This window comes from Carcharodon carcharias, chromosome 2, assembly GCF_017639515.1.
Source record: "Carcharodon carcharias isolate sCarCar2 chromosome 2, sCarCar2.pri, whole genome shotgun sequence".
Classification (NCBI taxonomy): domain Eukaryota; kingdom Metazoa; phylum Chordata; class Chondrichthyes; order Lamniformes; family Lamnidae; genus Carcharodon; species Carcharodon carcharias.
Genome location: NC_054468.1, coordinates 28,969,165 through 28,994,723, shown reverse-complemented (window position 1 = coordinate 28,994,723; position 25,559 = coordinate 28,969,165). Strand labels below are relative to the sequence as shown.

Below are 25,559 nucleotides of genomic sequence, written 5' to 3'. Positions count from 1 at the left end.
TACCATTTTTGTGGACGGGGGCAGGGGTGGTGTGTGTATGCAAATGGTCCCATGTCAGGATTTGCACGCACAAGGTTTGCAGGGGTAGCTGCCAATATAAAACAGCAGTTGCCTCCAGTCATGTCTGATTTTCGTTAGCAAAGAGTGGGAAACGCAATGTGTGCAAGTTAGACCTGGTAGGAGTAGGTCTAAACTTTCCAGAGTCTTTTGGAAAGGTGGGGTAACCCTTCAGTTATGGTCCAGGGGAGGTGAGGTGCCCTTTGGAATTCTTAAAAGTGATTAAGCACTTGAATGAAATCTTTGCTCCTATAAGAGATTATGTAGTTGAAGGAATCTAAATGTAGTGAATGTGTTTTCATGAATGAGTGGTTTTTAAAAAATAAAGCCTGCCAATAGACACTTGGAACTTTATATTATTTAATCTCAGCATGGCTCCCGAGATCTGCCCTTGGTGGATACTGGGTGAGTTAGTATGGTAGGTGTAAAGGCAAAAGGTGATGGATGGGGGGCATGGGTTAGCACTAGGTTGGCATAGGGTCTATAAAGGGCCATAGGTTGGTATGGAGGACACGCAGGATTATGGGGAGCAGAGGGGTATAGGTTGGCATGGAGGATGAGAGGGGTTATGTGGATGGGTGGAGGGGCATAAGTTGGCATGAAGGGTTACAGAGGTGGATAATGAGGCATAGGTTGGCATGGAAACTACAATGGGTGCAGTTCCAACAACACTCAAGAAGCTCGACACCGTCCAGCACAAAGCATCCGACTTGATTGGCACCACATCCACCACCGGTGCACAGTGGCAGCAGTGTGCACCAACTACAAGGTGCACTGCAGCAAACTCACCAAGGCTCCTTTGATAGCACCTTCCAAACTGGTGACCTCTACCTCCTAGAAGGATAAGCGTAACAGATGCATGGGAACACTGCCACCTGCAAGTTCTCTCCAGTCATGCATCATCCTGACTTGGAAATACATCACTGATCCAGCAGAAATGAAGGAAATCCCTTCATAACAGCACTCTGGGAGTGCCCACACCATGAGGACTGAAGTGGTTCAAGAAGGTGGCCCACCACCAAAGTTAAAGGACTTCTACTCTGCCTTAATAATGTGTAATTTCAGAAGAGTAACACCTCTGCACCTGGAGATAGTTTTATTTCTTCCACCAGCTTTACTGGTATTAGACTGAAAATGTGTGCAATATTGTGCTGTGGTTTTCTATCATGTACGAAACCAGCCTGTCCCAAGCTCATTATGTTTTAAGAGAAACAGTCAAGCTCTAAATATGAAAGCATAACGTTTGGAAAGTCCTAACAACTTGCAGCATGGACTTGTTAGACATAAAACTTAAATGCCACTGTTATTTCATTTTTATTGCCATAATTTAGTTACATATTGGGGAAGAATGTGTTGGTCCTGTGTAGCTCTGCAAGAAGGATGCACAATTCAATCTCAAGCTTCACCAATGGCTGTTAGTAGTACTGGTCCATACTGGTAATCACAACGCTAATGTCTACAGAGAGATTTCATTACATTGATCAGAATCTCATGTCCTGACAACTCAGTACTACATGGTGTATTATCATCCGTCAATCTTATCAAACATGTTGACATTTCTAGCCAGTTAAAATGGGCAGTGTGGACTCTTAAAAGAAAATGCCCAGCTGCAGAATTCACAATCTCCTTCTGCAAAATTATACACCCCAATCAGCTGTGCAAACAGCCTTTACCAAAATTTCGATTTACTGTTTTTATGTTAATCCATAAATCCCAGTTCAGACAGCTCCCCTCTAAACCAACCAAAGCGTCCATAGTGTTCTTTCTGCAAAATAGAAGCATTTTCAGTTTCTCTAGAGGAAGAGATGAATGAGAAGAGTTACTGGACTCCATCCAATTCCACCAATCATTGGCCTGTTCCAATATCATAAACTCTGCCTTTCAGGGTTACCTGTGGTCCCACCAGATTGTTTACAGAAACATAATTAAAACTCCAAAATAAAAATTTTATGGCTGAGATTTAGAAGGAAAAAAGGAATCTGATGTCTATTCTCTTAATATGGCCTTAACATCTGGTCACCTTTGGGGTATTTCAAGCCACTTTTGTGACGCACAGGAACTACCCAAAAACCACAAGGTAGTTTTTCCATAATCTAACTTCTGGATTTTCTGGAGTTAAAAAAAAACTGAGAAAGAGGAGGAAAAGACAAATATTTTTGATTTGGACTAGCTGAAATCCAATGGCATTGTTTGCTGATAGTCTGGAGCATGGTGATGTTTAGCAGTTAACAGTCTGTTCTTGTAATGTCACCGTTCAGGTATACCTTACGGTAGATGATCTTATTAAAGGTTAGTTAGAAGCTAATTATTGTTGCTGCTGGAAGTTTCATTCATTAGCTTCTCTTAGCCTCTTCATGATTTTAATAACTTCTCCAGATAATTTAGGGCTGTAAAATAAATAAGTACTTTTTCTTTAAATTTCTTTTTTTCCTAAATGAGAATGTGATTAGTTGCCATTTTATATGAGAAGACATCTGGAGTGAGAGACAGAGGCAAAACTTTTACATAAATTGATGTTTTGGCTTCAGCACTCAGTGTAAATCATAAATCTGACAGCTATAATGCCTCCCACAAAGATGAAGTTCATGGACCAGACATCAAATTTATAAGGAATGCAGTTAAATGGCTGGACATGAGATTACCACAGATGAACTGGTAGTACACACTGGCATGGTAGCCTAAAGTAAAACCACAATAATTCATTATACCACCAAGAGGTAGATACATACATAAAATCCTACAATGCCCAAGATCAATATATGCCTCTAGCAATCCAGTGAAATAAAAAAAGGTTAGAATTGGCCCTGGTCTTGGAGACATCTATTCAGAACCATTTGTAAAAGAGCATTTTTACAATCTTTGCAGATAATTGCACTGTAAGTAGATACTTGAATTGAAATTTTCCTTATTAAACATTTTATAAAAAAGAGACAAAGAGGCATACTGTGCAAGGAGGTTATCCTTTTATCACTTGGTCAAATTCAATTTAGACTGATGGCAGCGTATAAGAATTGCAGGTAAACTGAATTGGGGCAATTTCAGTCTATTCTAAATGCTTGTAATTTCACAACACACAAAGCTCCCAAAAGTGCAAAAATGTTACGTTTCACTCAGAGGTGGATCTGGAGGCCATCAGAAACAGAATTAGCCACACTAGTACTACTGATTTTGGGACTGTGATGCAGAAGGTTAATTTTTAACCTGCCATCCAGGCTCAAAACAAGCACTTGAGATCCACTGCTTGTTAATAGCAACTGCTTGATTTATAACTCTACTGATTTTAACATAAATAAAAATTGGGCAGTGTCTATAATAAGTAGCCAATGTGCAACACCAATTTTATGCTTGTATGGCAAGTTAGAAAACTGACCCCATTATTTGCTTAGAGTAAAGGGAACTTAGTCCTGCATCTAAACAGGGATATCTCCCTTACCTCAGTGTATCTGATGCAGATCATGACGAACGAATTAGAAACTTTTTATGCAGAGCCTCATTTCCACAGTAATACACATTATTAATACAAGAGATGCTTCCTGCTCCTCTTCCATTCTATCCTTGCCAGACTTGGTTTCCTTAAACCTTTGCTGCAACTCCAATTTCCACACATCACAACTCCCCCGGGCTACCATTACATTTTTGGAACTCACCTGAATATTGATTTAGAAATGAAAGTCACAATCTTCAAGTGCGCTTCCTTTTTGTTACTGAAAGTAACTATTTTTTGTAACTTACGAATCGAACTTCGAACGTGTTTTGTGAGCAGGGCTAAGGATATAATCTACCATTTAATCAAATCACCAGAGGTAAAATGCAATCATTTTCTAATTTATTACTTACAGGGATGAGGGGTTCAGTCTCCAGAAATTACAAACACAACATTGTCCATTCCGGGCATGTTATGTAAGTATACATTGTCCAGGTAGGTACATTATATATACACAAAGAAAAGGAAGACTAAATTTGATTGTTTTTGACTACGTTTCAAATTCCATTGACATTCATTAAGTACCATGTACAGTAATGTCAGCATCCCCTGACTGCAATATATCTCACGTAAAATGGAAGAGTATAAAATGATTGTGAAATCAACTCAAGACAGGAGGGCTGCATTACTTGTACTGTTGCCATATTGGCAAATAGGACTATACACCAAAGCCTGCACTTCGGGATTATGCTATGTATAAACAACAGCTTTTATCCAAGAATAGAAACATAATCTATTCTTACTGCGTATATTCACAAGTTTTAAACAAAAATTTCCCTGTTTATAACAGAACTGGAAAAATTACCTCCGGACACATCAATAATGAATGTGCATCAGAAAAAAAATTACATTTTCAGTTCAAAAAAGTATCAATATAAAGGAAGCAAAAATGTTAAATATTATTCTGTGTTTTCCAAACATTAGCAACTTTTTAAAAATCAATACTTCTATACTTAATAATTTACAGTGAAAACCTTAATTTTTTCAGCAGCATGTGAAAGTCAAGGTTAATGCTTGTGTGTTCCAGTCCAAGTTAGGCATCTGAATTGCATTGCTGGCAGTCTATCCATTTCTGTTTACGGAGATTGTTGAAGTAGAATGTGATGAGGAACGAGGCAGATTCGCTGTAGTGCATGTGTCACAGCGCACACTGTGCAACCCACAGACATATACATTGGCGAACATGCAATCCAGTCAGAAAATTATGTCCTGAGGTTTCTTGCAGCAAACTGGAGTGATTTTGATCTGTCGTACCATCCTTTATGTGAAAGAGAATGAGGTCCTTGTTGTACTGTACAAATTTTTGAAAGCCTAGGTACTCATCAAGTCCGTGCAAAGCTTGCCGAGAGTTAAGGAGATGTCATTCTGAAACGCAAACAGAAGAACAAAGCAAATTAGGATGTTTTCATGGCGTAAAATTAAAGAATATACAAAACAGCCAACTTATATGTTTCACATCCAACTCTCTCTCCTCCCCTGCTGTCTCCTCTCTCTTTCTCCCCATCTCCCTTTTTCCCACTCTCTCAATCTCTCTCCCTCTCTTTTTCCCACTGCCTCTGTCTCTCAATCTTTTTCCCACTGCCTCTGTCTCTCAATCTTTTTCCCACTGCCTGTCTCTCAATCTTTTTCCCACTGCCTGTCTCTCAATCTTTTTCCCACTGCCTCTGTCTCTCCCTCTCTTTTTCCCACCGTCTTTGTCTCTCCTTTTCCCTTGTCTCTCTCTCCCCCTCTCCTTTTCCCACTTTCCGTCTCTCTCTCTCCTTTTCCCACCGTCCGTCTCTCTCTCACTCCTTTTCCCACCGTCCGTCTCTCTCTCACTCCTTTTCCCACCGTCTGTCTCTCTCTCACTCCTTTTCCCACCGTCTGTCTCTCTCTCTCTCCTCCTCCCACCGTCCGTCTCTCTCTCTCTCTCTCTCCTTTTCCCACCGTCCGTCTCTCTCTCTCTCTCTCTCCTTTTCCCACCGTCCGTCTCTCTCTCTCTCTCTCTCTCTCCTTTTCCCACCGTCCGTCTCTCTCTCTCTCCTTTTCCCACCGTCCGTCTCTCTCTCTCTCCTTTTCCCACCGTCCGTCTCTCTCTCTCCTTTTCCCACCGTCCGTCTCTCTCTCTCTCCTTTTCCCACTGTCCGACCGTCTCTCTCTCTCCTTTTCCCACTGTCCGACCGTCTCTCTCTCTCTCCTTTTCCCACTGTCTGTCTGTCTTTCTCTCTCTCCTTTCCCACCGTCTGTCTCTCCCTATCACTCTCTCCTCCCATTCTGTGTCTCATTCCAGAACCTGGAACCATTCCTGACACTTTGCAAGGTCCAAGCTTCTGTTCTGCCAGGGGCCACCAAAGAAGCGGGGGGGGGAGGAGAGTAGGTGTAGGTGTGCAGCTAGGAAGGCTGAGCATGGGAGAAGTCGGCAGGAGGATGGGGGTGCTGCTCTCTCCCACCCACCCCAGGTTACAATGGTTCACTACCCAATCAACTACCCAATCAGCTGCCTGCGCTCCTGCTCCTGGATCTCTCGCCTCACTGCCTCTCCCCAGCTTGCGCCTCTGGTGACAGCGGCACTCACATCTTAACATGGTGGCAGCTGGCCCAGAGTTCAGTACGCAGGGGGTGGGGGTGGGTAAAGTACAGGTGATGTATAATTGAAAATAGCGACATAAATTGAAAACAGGTCCTAAACAATAAATTATGTTAAAGCCAAATGACTTACAGTGGGACGACTTAAAGTGAGGACTTACAGTACCTTTGTTAAAGCATGCGAGTCAAATCAATGTATGATTCAACTCCACTTCCCACTTAAGAACACAACTGAATGCTGAACAACGAATGTTGATAATTTTCCAGTATTCAGAAACCAAAAGTTATACATCCCTATCACTATAAACTGCGGTGATAATGAAAACAAAGCGAAAACCTCAACCATTGCTCAGTTAGTCACATTTTTGTTTCTGAGTCAGAAGGTTGTGGGCTCAACTCCCACTCCAGGACCCAAGCACAAAAAAAATAAGCCTGACATGTCAGTGCAGTACCAAGGGAGTGCTGTACTATCAGACATGCAATCTTTCCAATGGTTTATTAAACTGAGATTCCATCTGCCCTCTCAGATGGACATAAAAGGTCCCGTGATACTGTTTTGAAGAGCAGGGGAGTTACCTCCAGTGTCTGGCCAATATTTATCCCTCAGTCAACATCACAAAAACATTATCTGGTCATTATAACTTGTTGTTTGTGGGACCTAATGTGCACAAATTAGCTGCTGTGTTCCCTATATTACAACAATGTCTATACTTCAAAAGTACTTAATTAGCCATAAAGGGTTTTGAGGCTTCTAATATTTGCAAAAGGCAACACAAATGTGCAAATCTGTCTTTCTTTTTTACTCTGAAACTTCAGGATCACTTCCAGAGTTATGACTCTTGGACTCAACAGAGTAATACTGGTCAAAAATGAGATAGGGTTTTTTTAAAGAATTATTTATTTTGCTCTGGACTAGGTATCTTTTTGTTTGGTACTGAAACTAGTGTTGTAAAGCTACTTCACAAAGATAAATGCGAAGATGTCAGAAAGCACTGAGGCTAGATATAGCTATGAATATTCCTGCCTCTATTTCCACCCTGTTTTTCTATTTCATTACATATTTGCTATTTTATCAGCAGGCGGTGGAACTCAAAGTGCAACTCTGAAAGGTTGCTCTATAATATAAATGAGTCTGTAGAATGAAAAAGTTTAACCAGGGTCAATAGTTTTTTTAGCAGCCAAATCAGGTTGTGTCATTTCAATAATGTACCTAATTACATATAATTATAGTACTCAGGAAGGAAAGCAAATTAAGTGGCAGTCAGATGCAATTTCTCAGGACGAGCCAAGGCAGCGTATTTACTGGAGTTTGCATTTCCATGGGCACCTGACAACCATTATGTTTCACTGTAGCAACTATTTTTTCAATATACAAACTGTCAAATGCATTAGAAATAATGAGGAGAAAATATACATGGACATCTCCATCAGGCCGAACAACATCAGGCTGTCTCTTGCTGATGTTGAGCAAATGGTCCTATTCCCACCACAGCAACTTTACAACAGCTTCAAAATAGTTAAGGACATAAAAGGCATATTGAAGGAAGAGGTTGGATCAGTCTATACAAAGAAATTGAAACAAAAATCTGGAAGGAGACTGTCTGGTGGTCACAATGCCAACTGATCCTTTGGGGACAGGGGTATTATTTTGACACCAGAAATTTATGGATAAGCTGGAATAAATCATGTATTCTATTAATACTGAGTGTGCAGCTATTTTCCTTGTGATTATGTGCCTTTTATAAGCTTTTCCTTAAAACACCAAGGACTGCATTTTAGGGTTAGGTTTATATAGAAGTCAGTACAATTCACCAGAATAAAAAATACAGGATTCCAAAATATTTAGTCAAAAATTAAAACATACACTTCCTGCACGGAAGAAAAGACTGTGCAAATAGAATGATACTTTATCTTGATAGGTTGACAATTAGGAGGAAACTTGACAGCTAGGCTGAAACGTAACTACAGACTCCTTTTTTATGCAAAAGTCGAAGATGAAAGCAAATCCTTCAGTGGCAATCAGTATTTAAGTTAACCACCCACAGTTTGGTCACAGGTAGTGAGGCTGAAAAGTTGGACACAGGAACTTGTTAGAATATTAGTGTGTTTCTTCATGACTCATTAGTTCTAAATATTACACTATATGTAGTGTTCAGTCATCATTGAGGATAGAAGTACAAACATTTGCACAATGCTAGCTGCGGTGGTCTACTTGGTCTACATATGTATTTAGTGAAGCCAGCCTGATAATTCTTCCAACACAGGGCAAAGCAAGAGAATTTGAGGATTCAGAGCAAAACCATATCAACTTCACATCTTGGGTCCCACAAGATATTTTGTTCTTCCTGCTTCCACAATTTTTAATGTTGAAACCAAAATACTCCTACCACTCACCTCATATGCTTTTTCACTTCCAGTCTCAATTTCTCCAACTCTCCTTGCTGGACTCCCACAAACTCCAACCTGCAACTCATATCTTATCCCACTTTCCCTTGGTCTTATATTCTCTCCAAAATCTTTAATCTTCTAACAACAGTTTAAAGGATGCATATTCTTTAATTTTGTAATAAGAGAATTGTTAGAATCCAGTTTCTTAGTAGTTTCTCAACAGTAGAATATGCATTTTTAGCAACTTTGTATTTCATAACCTAAACAGGCAAAAAAGCCTAAAAAAGATGAGCACGTTATTTAGTCAGGATCTCGAAATCAAATCAAAGCTTTTGTGATAATACTTGGACACTGCTCCATATAGATATGAAGAATGGCTTTAATATTGTGCTTATTTGATCTGTCTGGTTTATCTCTAGCACTTCAGGCCAGCACATGCACTAATCAGAATATGTTTTGAAAAAATACATTAATTTACAAAGATATACTGGTCATTTAATTCTATGATGCCTCATATTAATCCTTCAATTATAACATACATGTTTCTCAGAAGCACAGCAATTCATGGTGGGCTGTTCTAACACAGCAATTTAACTATGCTTGAAACAGCATGTTTTCAACCACAGACGAATGAATTGAAGAGCAGATTAATGTAAGACCAATGACGAATCCTATCAATTAGGGAAATTATTCAGGGGGCAATAATTGTAGTCAGAAGAAAGGCTATTTGTCACATTTATATCTGGTAGCTGTAAATGAATTGCAAGTATATCTTTTCAATCTATACAACATACCAGACCACTAGGCTTTCAATAAAAAAAACTGAAAAAAAATCGCAGCACAGGAGGTCACTGGGCCTATGCCTATGCTAGTATTCCTACCAGAGCACCGACTTCAATCCAATTTCCTTGTGAATTTCCCATGTCTTTTAGCATCTTCAAGTATTTAATTATGACTGCAGTCCAGCTTTGTCATATCCTGTACTGGTTTTCAACCCTCTCTGGGAAATGCAATGGGAACATTGTTACTTTCCCAGGAACTCCCCGACTGAATGTTTGAAAGACATTGTCTGTTAACCAAAACAATGCTATCATTGCAAAAATAATTTTCCATTAGCATACAGCGACAGAAAAAAACATTCTAATTAGTCAGCAAATACACATAAGGACATCATTTTGGTGAGAAACTGACAGCAGTCTAGGTCTTCAGTGACCTCTCAGAAGCAGAGACTTTGATCTGAAAACCTATGATCTACTACTAGCACCTACACTCATCTTCAGTTTTGATTCCAAGAGTTACTCAACAATAAGCCTACCCATTTATTCAGAAGAATTTAAAAGCACAGTTTCTTAATGCTAAAATACAATTCTGATAGAAAACCAGAGGTTTGTTATGCACTACATAATTAATGGTGAAACAAAGAAAACAGAGAATTTCTTCAGAAACAAGGGAGCTTAAACAAAAGATGAGATTTGATAGATTCCAAATTCTAAACTAAATTAATCAAGTTTTTAAGATATCACGGTGCAATAGAGTTAATATCATGGGGGATGGCAAATGTACAAGATAAAGCAAGATTTTAAATTCTGTTGAAGGAAAAATTGTTCAGGGTCCACAAAGGGGGCAATGTGCACGAGCATTTTTCACTGCCTTTATATTTTGTCTCACCTTTACCACAAGAATGCAATTCACATGCATTTTCCAAAAAATCCATTTATTAATGGTTGGGTGGGATTGGTTTTCCTTTTTCACAGAAAAACAATCAAATCCCAAAACACTGCTAAAATCCCCAGAATCCAATGTACCAAACAGAATTTGAATTGTTGCCATATACCAAATGGATTGGGTAACATCATTTATTTTTCACTACTTTTTCCAACTTTCCAACATGCAAAAGCATGAAAAGGCAATAAATGGATAAAGTGCTGTGCAGGCTGATATCTAATCTAAGAGTTGAAATAGTTTATGTAGAGAATAGGCAGATAGATACCTAGGAGGTGACTGAACCATCTCAATGGAATGCCCTGAACTGTGCTGAAAGTAAAAGTGGGAGAGATTGCTCCATAAGATGAGCTATTGCTGAGCTGGAGCACTAAATACTACCTTTACAAATAAAAGACTCTGCTCAACTTTAAGTGAGCCGACAATAAAATGCTCTTGTGCGCAACTAGTGAAGATGCTGCATCCACAGTGCAATTACTTGACTTCCCAACAGAAAGACTGACATTTTTATAATCATGATACCATCAACTCTTAGCATTCATGTCACATATAGTCACCAGCACAACAGTGATATTTACCAGCCTGCCCACAGTGGAGACCTAGTTTTTGCTGCCATGTTTGCACAAAAACAGAAAATTACACAATGACACAAGCAAGCAGGATATACTGAGCCAGCTCACCACCTGCATGCTTATACTGTGTTGTCTTTTTTTTTTAAAAAAGTATGGACAATTTAAAATGAAAATCTTTTCTTAAAGACAGAGGTTCACAAAATTCTTTGGCTGAATTATGCCCCATACTCCCCTCTTCCTAAGAAATAGTTTCCTTTCATAATTAATGCACAGATATAGCTGATAATGCAGAATACTTCAATAGTTTTCTCACGTTAGCTGCTTTAATTCTGTTCCCTTACGTTTTTGAGTTTTATTAAGTTCATTCATAGAATTAGAAGTCATGAGCTGAAAGCTTCCTCAAATCCCTTTCTGCTTTGCTACTGTTACATTCCTGGACGTGCAGCGGAAACCCTGTTTATGCAGCACACAGGTAGATGGAGAACAACTTTTTTGGTTAACTGAATTAAACACAATAAACTGAAAATATCTGTAAACTTCAAATGTTTACAGCGAACATCTGAACAGAATTTTGGAGAGAGAAATCAGGAAATAGCCTCAGTGTTGAGAACCACCAATGGCCAAAATGCATATTGTAGGCATTTACTGTCTTAGTGGTTACAGCTGGTGTCATCCTCACACTCAATAACCTTCTTGCTTTGGAGATGATGCCCAGGAACTAAAACTACCACCTGGCCCTCACTTCAGGGTTCATATCTTTATCACAGTACAAGGGGGTAACCTTAATGTAATTCACATGGTGGGAAACTGATAGAATCGGTTTTGCTGACCACTCTGTACCTAGACCAATTTTACTATCTATTGACAGGTTAGATCAAAAGTAAACCCCATGTAAATTAAGAGTATAAATGTGCCAGTATCAGGCATTCCAATTTATATAGTGCCATGATTTGAAATGTTTTTCTATATTATTTGCTTGTGCTTATTGCAAAAGTCAACTTCTGGAAACATGCCTGTGCTTATGCACTGAAAACTGATCTTGTGTATCAGGGCCTAAAGCAAACTGTTCTAGCATTGCGGTATGCATCAGAAACAGCGTAGTCAATCTAGTGTGCCCCCACAAGTATCTCCAAATCAGTAGGAAACACCTGCTTACCAGATCAGATGTTTAACTAAAATGACTAATCATTTTATCCTGTGAAGTAAAATTATATAACAAAAAATATGAAGAAAACAGGAATACAATTTTTCATTTTAAATTTACTTTTAAAACTACTTTCTAATAGCCAATTTTGACCCTTTCTGTAATTGCACATCATTAGAGTCCTGCTTCCTCCATGGTGGCTGACACACGTGATGAAACACAAACTGAAGAACTAAAAGTATTCATATTTACCCCTTTATTCAGACAGCTGTTAATCAAAATCAGACATAATTGTAGTATATAATGTTAATTAGCAATGACACTCAGTGCCCATGATATCAAGCAAATGCTAACACTAACAGTGTGCAATTGCCTATAATGTAAACATAGTACCTCCTTATCTGATCAAACTCGAATTAAATAATGTGGCCTGCTTTCTTACAGACTGCCAGACTCTGTACTCAGCTGGTGGTCTCAAAAGAGCTGTCTTCATTTCAACCCTTGCTGTGTCAGGGACAAAGCTACAGATTCACAAAAGATGATAAAATAATGACCTAGGTTTTCTGATATGGGGAGCACAAATGATTTAAAATGCTGACGCGCCTCGAGACCCTGTGGAAGTCCTGATGCGTGCACGTTTAAACTTCCGAATGTCGGTTTTACACTGCCCGGTGTACTGCACAATTCCCTATGACAGTAGAATCAGATGTCCAGAACCATGGAGATGTGGGCTTTTTGCACTATCCTTACCCTGGTTTTTACATGAATTTACTTAAAACTTTTCATAGCAGGTGTAAAGCCTGCTGTGGAGTGTAATTCAGTAAATCAGCTGGAATGTCAAAGCATAATAGTAACCACAACAATGTTCACCCACCCACGTCGGCAATATTTACTCCACACACCACCAGCCCCGCTCTCCAGGCAATGTTCACCCCCTCCCACACTACCCATTCCGACTCATCTTGTGGAATCCTTGGCTCCTGTCCGCTCAACATTAGAAGAGTCAGCATTGTTAGGGAGTTGGGGGGGAGGGCGGTGGTGGGGTGTGTGGGTGTGTGTGTGTGTGTGTGTGTGTGTGTGTGTGTGTGTGTGTGTGTGTGTGTGTGTGTGTGTGACAGTCAGCATTCCCAGAGTGAGACTGGACATTTTCATGGTGGTGGGGGTGGTGGTGTGAAGGAGGTTGTGAGAACTGTTGGCGAACGTAGGGTGGAGGGGAAGGTGAGGAAATGGGTAAGCACTGTGATGGGGTGAGAACTGTTGGCGTTGAGGGAGTGGTTCAGGATTGTCAGGCTAAGGGAGGGGTTTGATCATTGTTATGGTCTGAGGCTGTCCAGTGTCAGGATGACAATTCCATTTAAAACAGTCTAAGTCAACTGAAGGCAGGCCTTAAGGAGCATGTCTTCAGTTCATGTCTATAAAAGGAGGTATGACTGCACTGAAATTACACTCACTATTTGGCCTCCCAACTTTGTTCATCGTTGCACCCCTGCTGGAGCCAAGGCTGGATGGTGCAAAGGCTCCAGCATAAAATATTAAGCGTGCAGACTAAATCGCAGTCAGCGACAGGCGCACTTTCTCCATCTCTGACCAGAAGATCTGGGCCATAGAATTTCTTCTAAATAAAAACAATGGCTCTTAGGATCACTAACAAAGGACATGGCACAGGTCATAGGTAGTTTCACTCCTTCAAATAATTTGAGGGGTTATGATGGAACAATGGTTTAATGGTCCAAATCCTACCATGGAAGTGATGTAACTGGAAATTTATAAACAAACACTCGATTGTCATAGAACTCAGTTCACTAGGAGTGGGAACCTGCAACTTCAACCAGGTATACAGATGTGATTCAAGGCAGTTACAATAAATGCAGTCTTGTGAACATGTCCAACATCTTGTGAACAAAATAAATTATCCATACTCAGAAAAACAAAGTATACTGCATGCAAGGTCACTCCAGTCTGCTTTGACAGGCACTGCTAATCAAATATGGGGGCGAATGCATCGCTTCTGGGCCAAAACATTCTATGAAACCGTTTTGTTTGATCATAAACTTTAAATCTGACTGTTCTGACTACAATTTAAATAATAATCTAGTTCTATAATTGATTTACAATTATGCCAATTATTAAGTACAGTGCTTTTATACTGAAGACTACAAATTGTATGCAGACTAACTTATTTTATCCAGGATCCTTAAAATAAGGAAGCAAGTGCGACAAAGAATCCAAGAGTGATTGATGAACATACTTTCTTTTTAGCAGCTTACAAGTCAGGGCAATACAAATCATTGTAACCACCCCAGTGAAACTGCAGCAGTTTGAGTAAATATGTATTTTTAGTTGGTATCAGTCAGTATATCAAAGTGACCACAACACCACATTGAGAGTTTTGCAGAGAGGTCAAGGCAGCATTGAAAAGTCACCATTATGAGGTCTAGGGGTACACTGCATTGAGGTAAAAATGGTCTGCTGTGGCAAATCTTTTTGCAGTTTAAAAAAAATTATTCCAAGCAAGGGATTTAGACATGTTTCGCCCCTTAAATAATGCAAAAGTACGATTACATCCCTCCTCTCCTCTACTATTAGAGCATATAAAGTCTGCAAATTGGAATGGGGATTATTGCACAATGTCATACCACTAATAAAATGCTTGAACCAAAGAATAAAATATTTATTACTTAGGCCAAGCTTTCATCAAAATTCAATACCACCAGAATTTTGATGCAGTAATTGAAAGTGGAAGAGAAAATATCGCTAGTGATTCTGCATAGCATTCAACTTTTAAAACAAAATCTATTTTGCTACATAGTGGGTTAAAAAATGCTATCCTCTTCACAGGTGATCCAATAGTTTGTCAAACTATATGAGAAATAGCTACCTGCAACTACATATATAACATGACAGTTTTAAATGGTTACATAATATATCTTCATCTTTTACCCAAGAAACGTACAGCACAGAAAAAGACAGAAATGGGAAAGTGGACTTCATTTAATATCAGCTATTACCTTCTATTGATCAGATAAACAGTCTACGCTGCAGATCTTTTTATTACTGTCTGGCACACTGGATTTGAGACAGTGAATGGTTTATTTCCCAAAGGTGCAATGAGGTTAGTGGATTAATCTGTAATGGCTGCTATGAGAAATGTTGCCCTTTTCTTTTTTCAATAGGGTATCTCAGCATAAGCACTGGCTGATAGCTTTCTTGAAGGATTTCATTTAATAAAAAGAAACTAAATCAGATAAAGAATACTGCAGATATGAAAAACACACATTTCCCCCAACTTAATCCAAAAGACTAGAATTTTAGACTCCTTCAATTTTCATATGACCATAGTCCCAAATGACCATAGAGCTTGTTGTATAATTGTAGGAGCATGCAGCAACAACAGTATCACAGAATCTTTACATTGCAGGAGACCATTCAGCCCACTGAGTCTGCACTGGCTTGCTATAAGGACATTCTACCTGGTACCACTCCCCTGCCTTATCCCCATAACCTGGACATTCTCTCTATTCAGGTAGCAATCTAATTCCCTTTTGAATACTTCGATCAAACCTGCTTCCACCACCCCCTCAAGAAGTTCGTTTCAGACTCCAACCACCATCTGGGTGAAAACATTTTCCCTTGCATCACTTTTACTCCTTTTCCTAATTATTTTGAATCTGTGCCCTCTAGCTCTTGATGCTCCCTTGAGTGGGAACAGTTTCACAATATTTACCCTGTCCATACCCCTCAGAATCTTGAATACCTCTATCAAGTCTCCTCTCAGACTTCTTTTCTCCAAGGAAAACAGTCCCAATCTCTCCAAGCTATCCTCATAGCTACAGTTCTTCATCCCTGGAATCATTCTTGTGACTCTCCTTTGTACTTTCTCCAATGCCTTCACATCCTTCCTCAAGTATGGCACACAGAACTGGATGCAGAACTCAGATGAGGCCTAAATGGTGTCTTATAAAAGTTCAATATGACCTCCTTACTCTTATACTCAATGCCCCTATTAATAAAACCGAAGATACTATATGCTTTGTTAACTACTCTTGCCACCCTCAATGACTTATGTACATGTACACCAAGATCTCACTGTTCCTGCATCTCCTTTAGTTTCTCCTTTTATTTCATATTGTCTCCCACTATTCTTCCTACCAAAATGAATCACTTCACATTTCTCTGCACTGAACTTTATTTGCCACTTGTCTGCCCAATCCACCAACATATCTATATCCTTTTGAAGTCCAAGACTATCTTCATCATAGTTGACAATGCTTCCAAATCTTCGTTTCATTTGCAAATTTAGAAATCATGCCCTGACCACCAGTCTAGGTCTTTTATATATCAGGAAGATCAAGGGTCCTAACACTGGCCCCTGGGGAACTCCACTACAAACTTTCCTCCAATCTGAAAAACATCCATTAATCATTATTCTGTTTCCTGTCACTCAGCCAATTTCTTATCCAAGTGCCCACTCTCCCTTTTATTCCATGAGCAGAATTTTATTGAGAAGTCTGTTGTATGGCACTGCATCAATGCCTTTTGAAAGTCCATATACACCTCATCAACTGCATTGCCATTAACAACCTTCTTTCTTAGCCCTCAAGAAACTCCAGCATGTTAGCTGAACATGATTTTCCCTTAATGAATCCATGCTGGCTTTCCTTAATTATCCTGAACTTGTCTAAGTGACTACTAATTTTGTCCCGAACTATAGTTTCCAGAAGTTTCCCTACCACTGAAGTCAAACTGACTGGTCTGTAGTTGTCAGCTTTATCCTTGCACCCCTTTTTGAACAAGGGTGTAACATTCACAATTCTCCAGTTCTCTAGCATCACCCTTGTCTAAGGAAGGCTGGAAGATTATCACTAGTGCCTCTGCAATTTTTACTCATGCCTCCCTCAGTGCCCTTGGATGCATCTCACCGAGTCGTGGTACTTTATCAAATTTAATTGAAGATAGCCTTTCTAAAACCTCAATTGTAAATTCTCCTCTCTCACATCAGCTTGGGTAGCATCTTCCTCCTTTGTAAAAGCAGATGCAAAGTACCCATTTAATACCTCCGCTTTTTCTCCTGCCTCTACGTTCAAAGTCCCCCTTTTAAAATTCCTAATTGGCCCTATTCTTTCTTTACCACCCTTTTATTATTTATATTTTTATAGACGACCTTGTGATTCCTTTTATATTAGTTGCCAGTCTCCTTTCATGCTCTCTCCTTGCTTTTATTAGTTTTTCCGCTTCCCCTCTGGTCCTTCTATATTCAGTCTGATTCTCCATTGTATTTTCTACCTGACATCTATCATACTTGCATTTCTTCCTTTTCATCTTCACCTCTACCTCTCGTCATCCAGGATGCTCTGGATTTATTTGTCCTACCTTTCCCCTTCAAAGGAATATACCTTGATGTTGCCTACAATACTTTTTCTGTGAAGGTAGCCCATTGTTCAGCCACCATCTTTTCTGCCAACCTTTGATTCCAACTCACATGACTCAGATCTATTCTCAACCTATCAAAGTTAGCTTTCCCCCAATTAATTATCCCTGCTCTGGATTGTTCCTTGTCCTTTGCCATGGCCAACCTAAGCCTTACGATAGAATGGTCGCTGTCCCCTAAATGCTCTCCCACTGATATTTAATCCACTTGGGCCAACTCATTCTCCAGAACCAGGTCCAATAGTGCCTTCCCTCTTATTGGACTAGAGATATACTGCTACAGAAAATTATCTTGTCACATTCCAGGAAATCCCGCCCCTCATGTCCCCTTGTACTATTCCTATCCCAGTCAATATTTGGATAATTGATGTCCCCCATTATAATTACTCCTGTAATTCTTGCACCTCTCTAAGTTCTTTGCAGATCTGTTTCTCTACATCCCTTCCACTAGTTGGTGATCTATATACTACACTGATCAATGTTACTGCACCTTTTTCATTCCTTACCTCTAGCCAGAGAGATTCAGTCATTGACCCCTCTGGAACATCCTCTCCCTCCAGTACTGTAGTGTCATCTTTAACCAATACTCTCTTCCCCCCCATCCCCCCCCACCACTTTTCTTCCTTTCCTGTCTCTCCTAAGCACCTTGCACCCAGGAATATTTAACGCCCAGTCCTGCCCTTCTTTGAGCCAGGACTCTGTAATAACAATAATATCATAATTCCATTTGTCACTCTGTACCTGTACTTCACTGATCTTATTAACCACCCTCAGTGCAATCACATGCATGCAAATTAACTCTGATTTAGGCTTTTTTACTTTCCCCCTTACTCTGACCCATCTAATGACTTACTATTGCCTACTCTATTTCTATCAAAATCTCCAAGTACTCTATTTACCTTGATGTGACTCTTTGATATATCCTCCTTCTCAGTTAATACTTCTCTGCTTCCCACTGCCAGTTTTTCCCCTCTCCACTCCAAATTTCCCCTCGGGTTCCCAGCTCCCTGCCAACCAAGTTTAAACCCTCCCCAACAGCACTAGCAAATCTTCCCACGAGGACATTAGTCCCAATCCTGTTAAGGTGCAACCCTCCCTCCTTGCATAGGTCCCACCTGCCTCAGAAACTTTCTCAATGCCTCAGAAATCTGAAGCTCTTCCTCCTACTCCATTTCTCTAGCCATGTGCTGAACTCTCAATCTTTCTATTCTTATTTTTACTAGCATGTGACACGAAGTAATCCTGGGATTATTGCTCTCAAGATCCTGCTTTTTAATTCCTTTCATAACTCCCTAAAATCTGCTTTCAGGATCTCATCCCTTTTCTTACCTATGTCATCGGTCCCAATGTGGACTATGACCACTGGCTGTTCACTCTCCCCCAAAAGAATGTCCTGCAGCTGCTCTGCTACATCCTTGATCCTGGCACCAGGGAGGCAATGTACCACCCTGGAGTCACATCTATGGCCACAGAAACACCTATCTGCTTCCCTAACTATGGAATCCCCTACCACTATAGCACTTCCACTTTTCCTCCTCCCCTACTGTGAGGCTGAGCCACTCATGGTGTCATGAGCTTGCTGCAGTCCTCTGAACAACCATCTCGCCCACCAGTATCCAAAACGGAAAAGTGATCTGAGAGTGAGATAGCTTCAGGGTATCCCTGCACTAATTGCTGTTTCTCTTAGATACTCTGGTAGTTACCCATTCCCATCAGAGTGGATTCAATCTCACTTTTTCCTGTTGGCATTCCAGTGATTTTGAGAGATTTCCAGCCCCAACTGCGAAAACTAGTCAGAGCAAATTTGAAAGACAAATAGAAGGTATAAACCAGCAGCGAGCAAGAGCAAACCAGAAGAGAGAGGGGGAGAGAAAAAGAGAATGAGAACAAGCAAGCGTGCATGAGAGATACGCTATACACAGTACAACAGTGGTGACAATCAACGCCACTATTCACACATGAATGGACAGATTTAATCATCTGTAACATTAATGAATATGTTGTGGATGAAAATTACTATCAGCAATAACGAACATGGATGTTTGACTTTGATACCAGTATATTGCTTATTCTGTAAAACCAGTCATTTGAAAAGACGGCTCGGGGGTAAAACTGTACCTATTCAAATATATCTAGAAAATATTCCAGGAAAATACTGAGCTTCTGGGGTGGGGAGGGGCATGTGTATGGTGTGTGCTCGGGAGTCGTGTACACGTGTATATCAGTGAATTTCTGATGAATGAATAATAGTCACTTGGACAACGTACTGGATGATATCTAAGAACTGTAGCCCAGCAAGAGTCAGTGCTTCAGAAGGAGGGAGAAAATTGAAATTATAATTGTTGATAGTACAATCACCATCTTGTGCTGAGAATCGTGATAAATAGTCTATTCCATCTCCACAAATTTCACAGACAAGCCAATGTTTCTGTTAAATGACTACAAAGACTAATCAGTCTTCCATCTGGACTCACTGAAGTCAATCCTGCAACATCAAATTTTTAGCTGTACATTCCTGAGTTTAAAACTTTTGCTATTTACTAATTAGTATCTTAAACAGTCAAAAATAAAATTACTTCTAAATGATGAAAGTGCTTATTTTACAATCAACATTTTGGGTTGTACAGTTTGTCACATGGCTTTTCTTGATGTGACTAGGTAGTTCTGAAAAACATGGTGCAATGCCACTAGCCAGAAATTTGCAGATACATACATACATCCACATACCCACCAAAGCTGAGTATTTTCCTGGAATATTTTCTATATATATTTGATTAGGTCACTGTTTTACCCTCAGGCCTTCTTTTCAAATGACTGGTTTAACAGAATAAGCAACATAATGGTATCTGCTTTCATTATTGCTGATTAGCAATTTTCATCCACAACATATTCATGGTGTTAATGTTGTTACAGATGATTAAATCTGCCAAATATCATACCTTATTACAGATATCAGCCACCACAACAGGGATAAACTATTGAGAGAGTATCAACTGTGAAACAACTGTATCTGCACAACTGTCACCTGGACAAGGACAGGATTACATATGCATGTTGTCCAGCTAATTACAATCAGTGGCACCCTTCCTCAAAGGGTTTTGTCTGGAGACCATAACTAATTCTCATTAAAACCACTTTAACAACATCAAATAGCACAATTCTGTTCTCAAATCACAGTACAACTTTGGTTACTTCAATTTTTGTTAGAAACCCAAGATAAAATCTTCTAACAAGTGCATTCCCCAACACAATGCAGCTCGAATAGAACTTTGGTTCTAGCAGTTTGTGAACCACAATTACAATTTTTTAATAAAAGTGAACTCTAATTTCATTCCACTATTCATAAACATGTAGTTCACATCATGGGAATATTATTTCTCTCAGGAAGTACACCATTCTCAATATAAATAGAAAAATAAAACTGATGGACATTGTTAAAACCCATCTAAAGCTACTTGCAGAAGCTTGATTGATCACAAGGTTTTTGCTGTTGACTGGAAAAAAAAATTACCAGCCCTCGTACAATCCTCAAAAGATAAAGCTCTCAGTCTGGTTGGTAAATATGATTCAACCACACTAAAACAACTCCTAAAGATACTACTACTTTAACAGCTAACTCATAGTCAGGTAGCACAGAACAGTACTATTGTTCTGATATCACTGAAAAAGGTATTCTTAGAAGAATTGATTTTAACAGGGAATCTCTGTCAGCCACTGCAATGCTGCTGTGAAAGGTCAATTTACAGAGATTGTAATAGTAGAATTCACAGACTAGCAAAAGGAACTAAGATGAAATATGATTTTTAATAAAAATCATTTGTGGTCTGGAGAATGACAAATCAAAACATGCATACAAGTATTTTAGGAAAGGTTTTCATCAGAAGTGATTGTGGCACACACCCATCCTTCCTCATATCAGCTCAACCTGAGCTCCAAAACTCTTGACAAAGAAAGAGTACATATCATTTTTGTTAGAACAATTACAGTACGTCCTCACTTAAACTTGTGGTTGTGTTTCTGAAAATATTGACTTTAAATGAATCACTGGTTCTACAGAAATTAATGTTAAGGCTGCAGTTAGGTACCTTCAGACAATTCTTGCCTGGAAAATACAATGTACAAGTTGAAATACAGGGGGGGCGGGGGGGGGGGGGGGGGGGGTGGTGGGGTAGTGGGGTGCTGCTGCTTAGTCACACCATTCAGTCGGCAGCTTCATGCCCCAAGCTGCCATGGCACCTCTCAGAGTGGCAGTGACTGTCCCAGCTGAGCCTCTGGGTCAGGCTCCCTGCCCTCCTGCTCCTGGATCTCAAACCTAGTCTCTCCCTGGAGCCTCGGCCTTTGGTGACAGCAGTGGTGGCTCCAGTATCAGAACTTGGCGGTGGTTGGCCCACAATGCAGTTTGGGGGTGGGACAGGGCCAGAGTGCAAACAACATAAAGGCAAAAAAGACAATTGGAAAAATGGTCCCCAAGGAGCAAATGACGTTAAAACGAAACATTAAGTGGGGCGACTTAAAGCGAGGGCTTGCTGTATTTGAAAAAAAGGGCAGTAACTTCAGAAGTTTCTGTTCAATGCCATTTAGTGTCTCTGGCATAATTTCAAAATTCCTTCATGCAGAATCTATCAAATAAATGATCAGCATTTAATGTGACTTGTGTCAGGTAAGGTATGAGGCTCCCTTTGTTAAAATGTCCCAGTCCATATATGGATGTTTGTTTATTCATATGGCTGGGGAAGCAGTTATAGTTTGAAACAAAAACAGAATTACCTGGAAAAACTCAGCAGGTCTGGCAGCATCGGCGGAGAAGAAAAGAGTTGACGTTTCGAGTCCTCATGACCCTTCGACAGAACTTGCGTTCAAGTCCAAGAAAGAGTTGAAATATAAGCTGGTTTAAGGTGTGTGTGTGGGGGGCGGAGAGATAGAGAGACAAAGAGGTGGGGGGGGGGGGGGGTGGTTGTAGGGACAAACAAGCAGTGATAGAAGCAGATCATCAAAAGATGTCAACGACAATAGTACAATAGAACACATAGGTGTTAAAATTAAAGTTGGTGATATTATCTAAACGAATGTGCTAATTAAGAATGGATGGTAGGGCACTCAAGGTATAGCTCTAGTGGGTTTTTTTTTTATATAATGGAAATAGGTGGGAAAAGGAAAATCTTTATAACTTATTGGAAAAAAAAGGGAAGGGGGAAACAGAAAGGGGGTGGGGATGGGGGAGGGAGCTTACGACCTAAAGTTGTTGAATTCAATATTCAGTCCGGAAGGCTGTAAAGTCCCTAGTCGGAAGATGAGGTGTTGTTCCTCCAGTTTGCGTTGGGCTTCACTGGAACAATGCAGCAAGCCAAGGACAGACATGTGGGCAAGAGAGCAGGGTGGAGTGTTGAAATGGCAAGCGACAGGGAGGTTTGGGTCATTCTTGCGGACAGACCGCAGGTGTTCTGCAAAGCGGTCGCCCAGTTTACGTTTGGTCTCTCCAATGTAGAGGAGACCACATTGGGAGCAACGAATGCAGTAGACTAAGTTGGGGGAAATGCAAGTGAAATGCTGCTTCACTTGAAAGGAGTGTTTGGGTCCTTGGACGGTGAGGAGAGAGGAAGTGAAGGGGCAGGTGTTGCATCTTTTGCGTGGGCATGGGGTGGTGCCATAGGAGGGGGTTGAGGAGTAGGGGGTGATGGAGGAGTGGACCAGGGTGTCCCGGAGGGAGCGATCCCTACGGAATGCCGATAAGGGGGGTGAAGGGAAGATGTGTTTGGTGGTGGCATCATGCTGGAGTTGGCGGAAATGGCGGAGGATGATCCTTTGAATGCGGAGGCTGGTGGGGTGATAAGTGAGGACAAGGGGGACCCTATCATGTTTCTGGGAGGGAGGAGAAGGAGTGAGGGCGGATGCGCGGGAGATGGGCTGGACACGGTTGAGGGCCCTGTCAACGACCGTGGGTGGAAAACCTCGGTTAAGGAAGAAGGAGGACATGTCAGAGGAACTGTTTTTGAATGTAGCATCATCGGAACAGATGCGACGGAGGCGAAGGAACTGAGAAAATGGGATGGAGTCCTTACAGGAAGCGGGGTGTGAGGAGCTGTAGTCGAGATAGCTGTGGGAGTCGGTGGGTTTGTAATGGATATTGGTGGACAGTCTATCACCAGAGATTGAGACAGAGAGGTCAAGGAAGGGAAGGGAAGTGTCAGAGATGGACCACGTGAAAATGATGGAGGGGTGGAGATTGGAAGCAAAATTAATAAATTTTTCCAAGTCCTGACGAGAGCATGAAGCGGCACCGAAGTAATCATCGATGTACCGGAGAAAGAGTTGTGGAAGGGGGCCGGAGTAGGACTGCAACAAGGAATGTTCCACATACCCCATAAAGAGACAGGCATAGCTGGGGCCCATGCGGGTACCCATAGCCACACCTTTTATTTGGAGGAAGTGAGAGGAGTTGAAGGAGAAATTGTTCAGTGTGAGAACAAGTTCAGCCAGACGGAGGAGAGTAGTGGTGGATGGGGATTGTTCGGGCCTCTGTTCGAGGAAGAAGCTAAGGGCCCTCAGACCATCCTGGTGGGGGATGGAGGTGTAGAGGGATTGGACGTCCATGGTGAAGAGGAAGCGGTTGGGGCCAGGGAACTGGAAATTGTTGATGTGACGTAAGGTGTCAGAGGAATCACGGATGTAGGTGGGAAGGGACTGGACAAGGGGAGAGAGAAGGGAGTCAAGATAACGAGAAATGAGTTCTGTGGGGCAGGAACAAGCTGAGACGATCGGTCTACCGGGGCAGTTCTGTTTGTGGATTTTGGGTAGGAGATAGAAGCGGGCCGTCCGAGGTTGGGAGACTATCAGGTTGGAAGCTGTGGGAGGGAGATCCCCAGAGGAGATGAGGTCAGTGACAGTCCTGGAAACAATGGCTTGATGTTCAGTGGTGGGGTCATGGTCCAGGGAGAGGTAGGAGGAAGTGTCTGCGAGTTGACGCTCAGCCTCCGCGAGGTAGAGGTCAGTGCGCCAGACAACAACAGCACCACCCTTGTCAGCGGGTTTGATGACAATGTCAGGGTTGGACCTGAGAGAATGGAGTGCAGTAAGTTCAGAGAGAGACAGGTTAGAATGGGTGAGAGGAGCAGAGAAATTCGTTTAGATAATATCACCAACTTTAATTTTAACACCTATGTGTTCTATTGTACTATTGTCGTTGACATCTTTTGATGATCTGCTTCTATCACTGCTTGTTTGTCCCTACAACCACAGCCCCCCCCCCCCCCCCCCCCCACCTCTTTGTCTCTCTATCTCTCCGCCCCCCACACACACACCTTAAACCAGCTTATATTTCAACTCTTTCTTGGACTTGAACGCAAGTTCTGTCGAAGGGTCATGAGGACTCGAAACGTCAACTCTTTTCTTCTCCGCCGATGCTGCCAGACCTGCTGAGTTTTTCCAGGTAATTCTGTTTTTGTTTTGGATTTCCAGCATCCGCAGTTTTTTTGTTTTTATATCAGTTATAGTTTGATGTTGAGATTAGCAATCTATTCAATGGCTTCACCTGATGCAGTGTGAATGTTTGTAATGCCACCTGGAATGGATCAGAGGGCAGAAGTTCAACATATAGGCAATGGCCTGACTTGGACGACCAATCACAATTTGAGCTATTCCTCATGTTCCACTTGTGGAACAAATGGCCACATCTTCCCTGGCCCATCCTCATGCATTTGAAGGTTGTCCAGATTTTCCATGGAAGGCTGAAACCTGGGGCTTCACCACTCCAGTCATTAACCAGGTTGCGGTTGGTGATGTTTGCAGTCAATCAAGAGGTGTGCCAATAAGAGGTAAGGCTATCGCCCAGTAGAGACTATGGAATTTCAGACAAATGTGTGGAGTTTTTTTTTGAGGTATTGTGTCAATAGGAGGGCTTTGTTAGCTGTCAGTCAGTGGTGTTCTTTGAGGAGGATGTTTTTCCTGCAGACATCAAGAGAATCAATATGTGCCAGCACAAGAAGTTACTCGAGCTATGCTGGTCTCAACATTCCAGAAATAATTCTCATGGCTTCCCAAAGGTGGATATCTACCACATTTGTGTGGCAGCTCCTCAGCCAAATTGGGTAGCAGTATTCTGCTATTGGATAGACAAGGGTGAGTTAAACAGTGCATAATGTGTTGACTCTGCTGCCCCAGGTGGTACCTGCCAGTTTCCATGAGGGGTTCATTCTGGTCTTGA

General features: G+C 41.1%; 1 protein-coding gene across 1 annotated transcript in view; it reads right to left on the bottom strand.

Annotated features, from left to right (window-relative positions):
- Positions 1–3,863: 3,863 nt before the first annotated feature.
- Positions 3,864–25,559, bottom strand: part of irs1 (insulin receptor substrate 1) — a 59,690-nt gene continuing 37,994 nt past the window's right edge. The window contains exon 2 of the mRNA XM_041177288.1: positions 3,864–4,906. Coding sequence (XP_041033222.1) covers positions 4,902–4,906 — 5 coding nt within the window. The 3' untranslated portion in view covers positions 3,864–4,901. The remainder of the gene's footprint in view (positions 4,907–25,559) is intronic.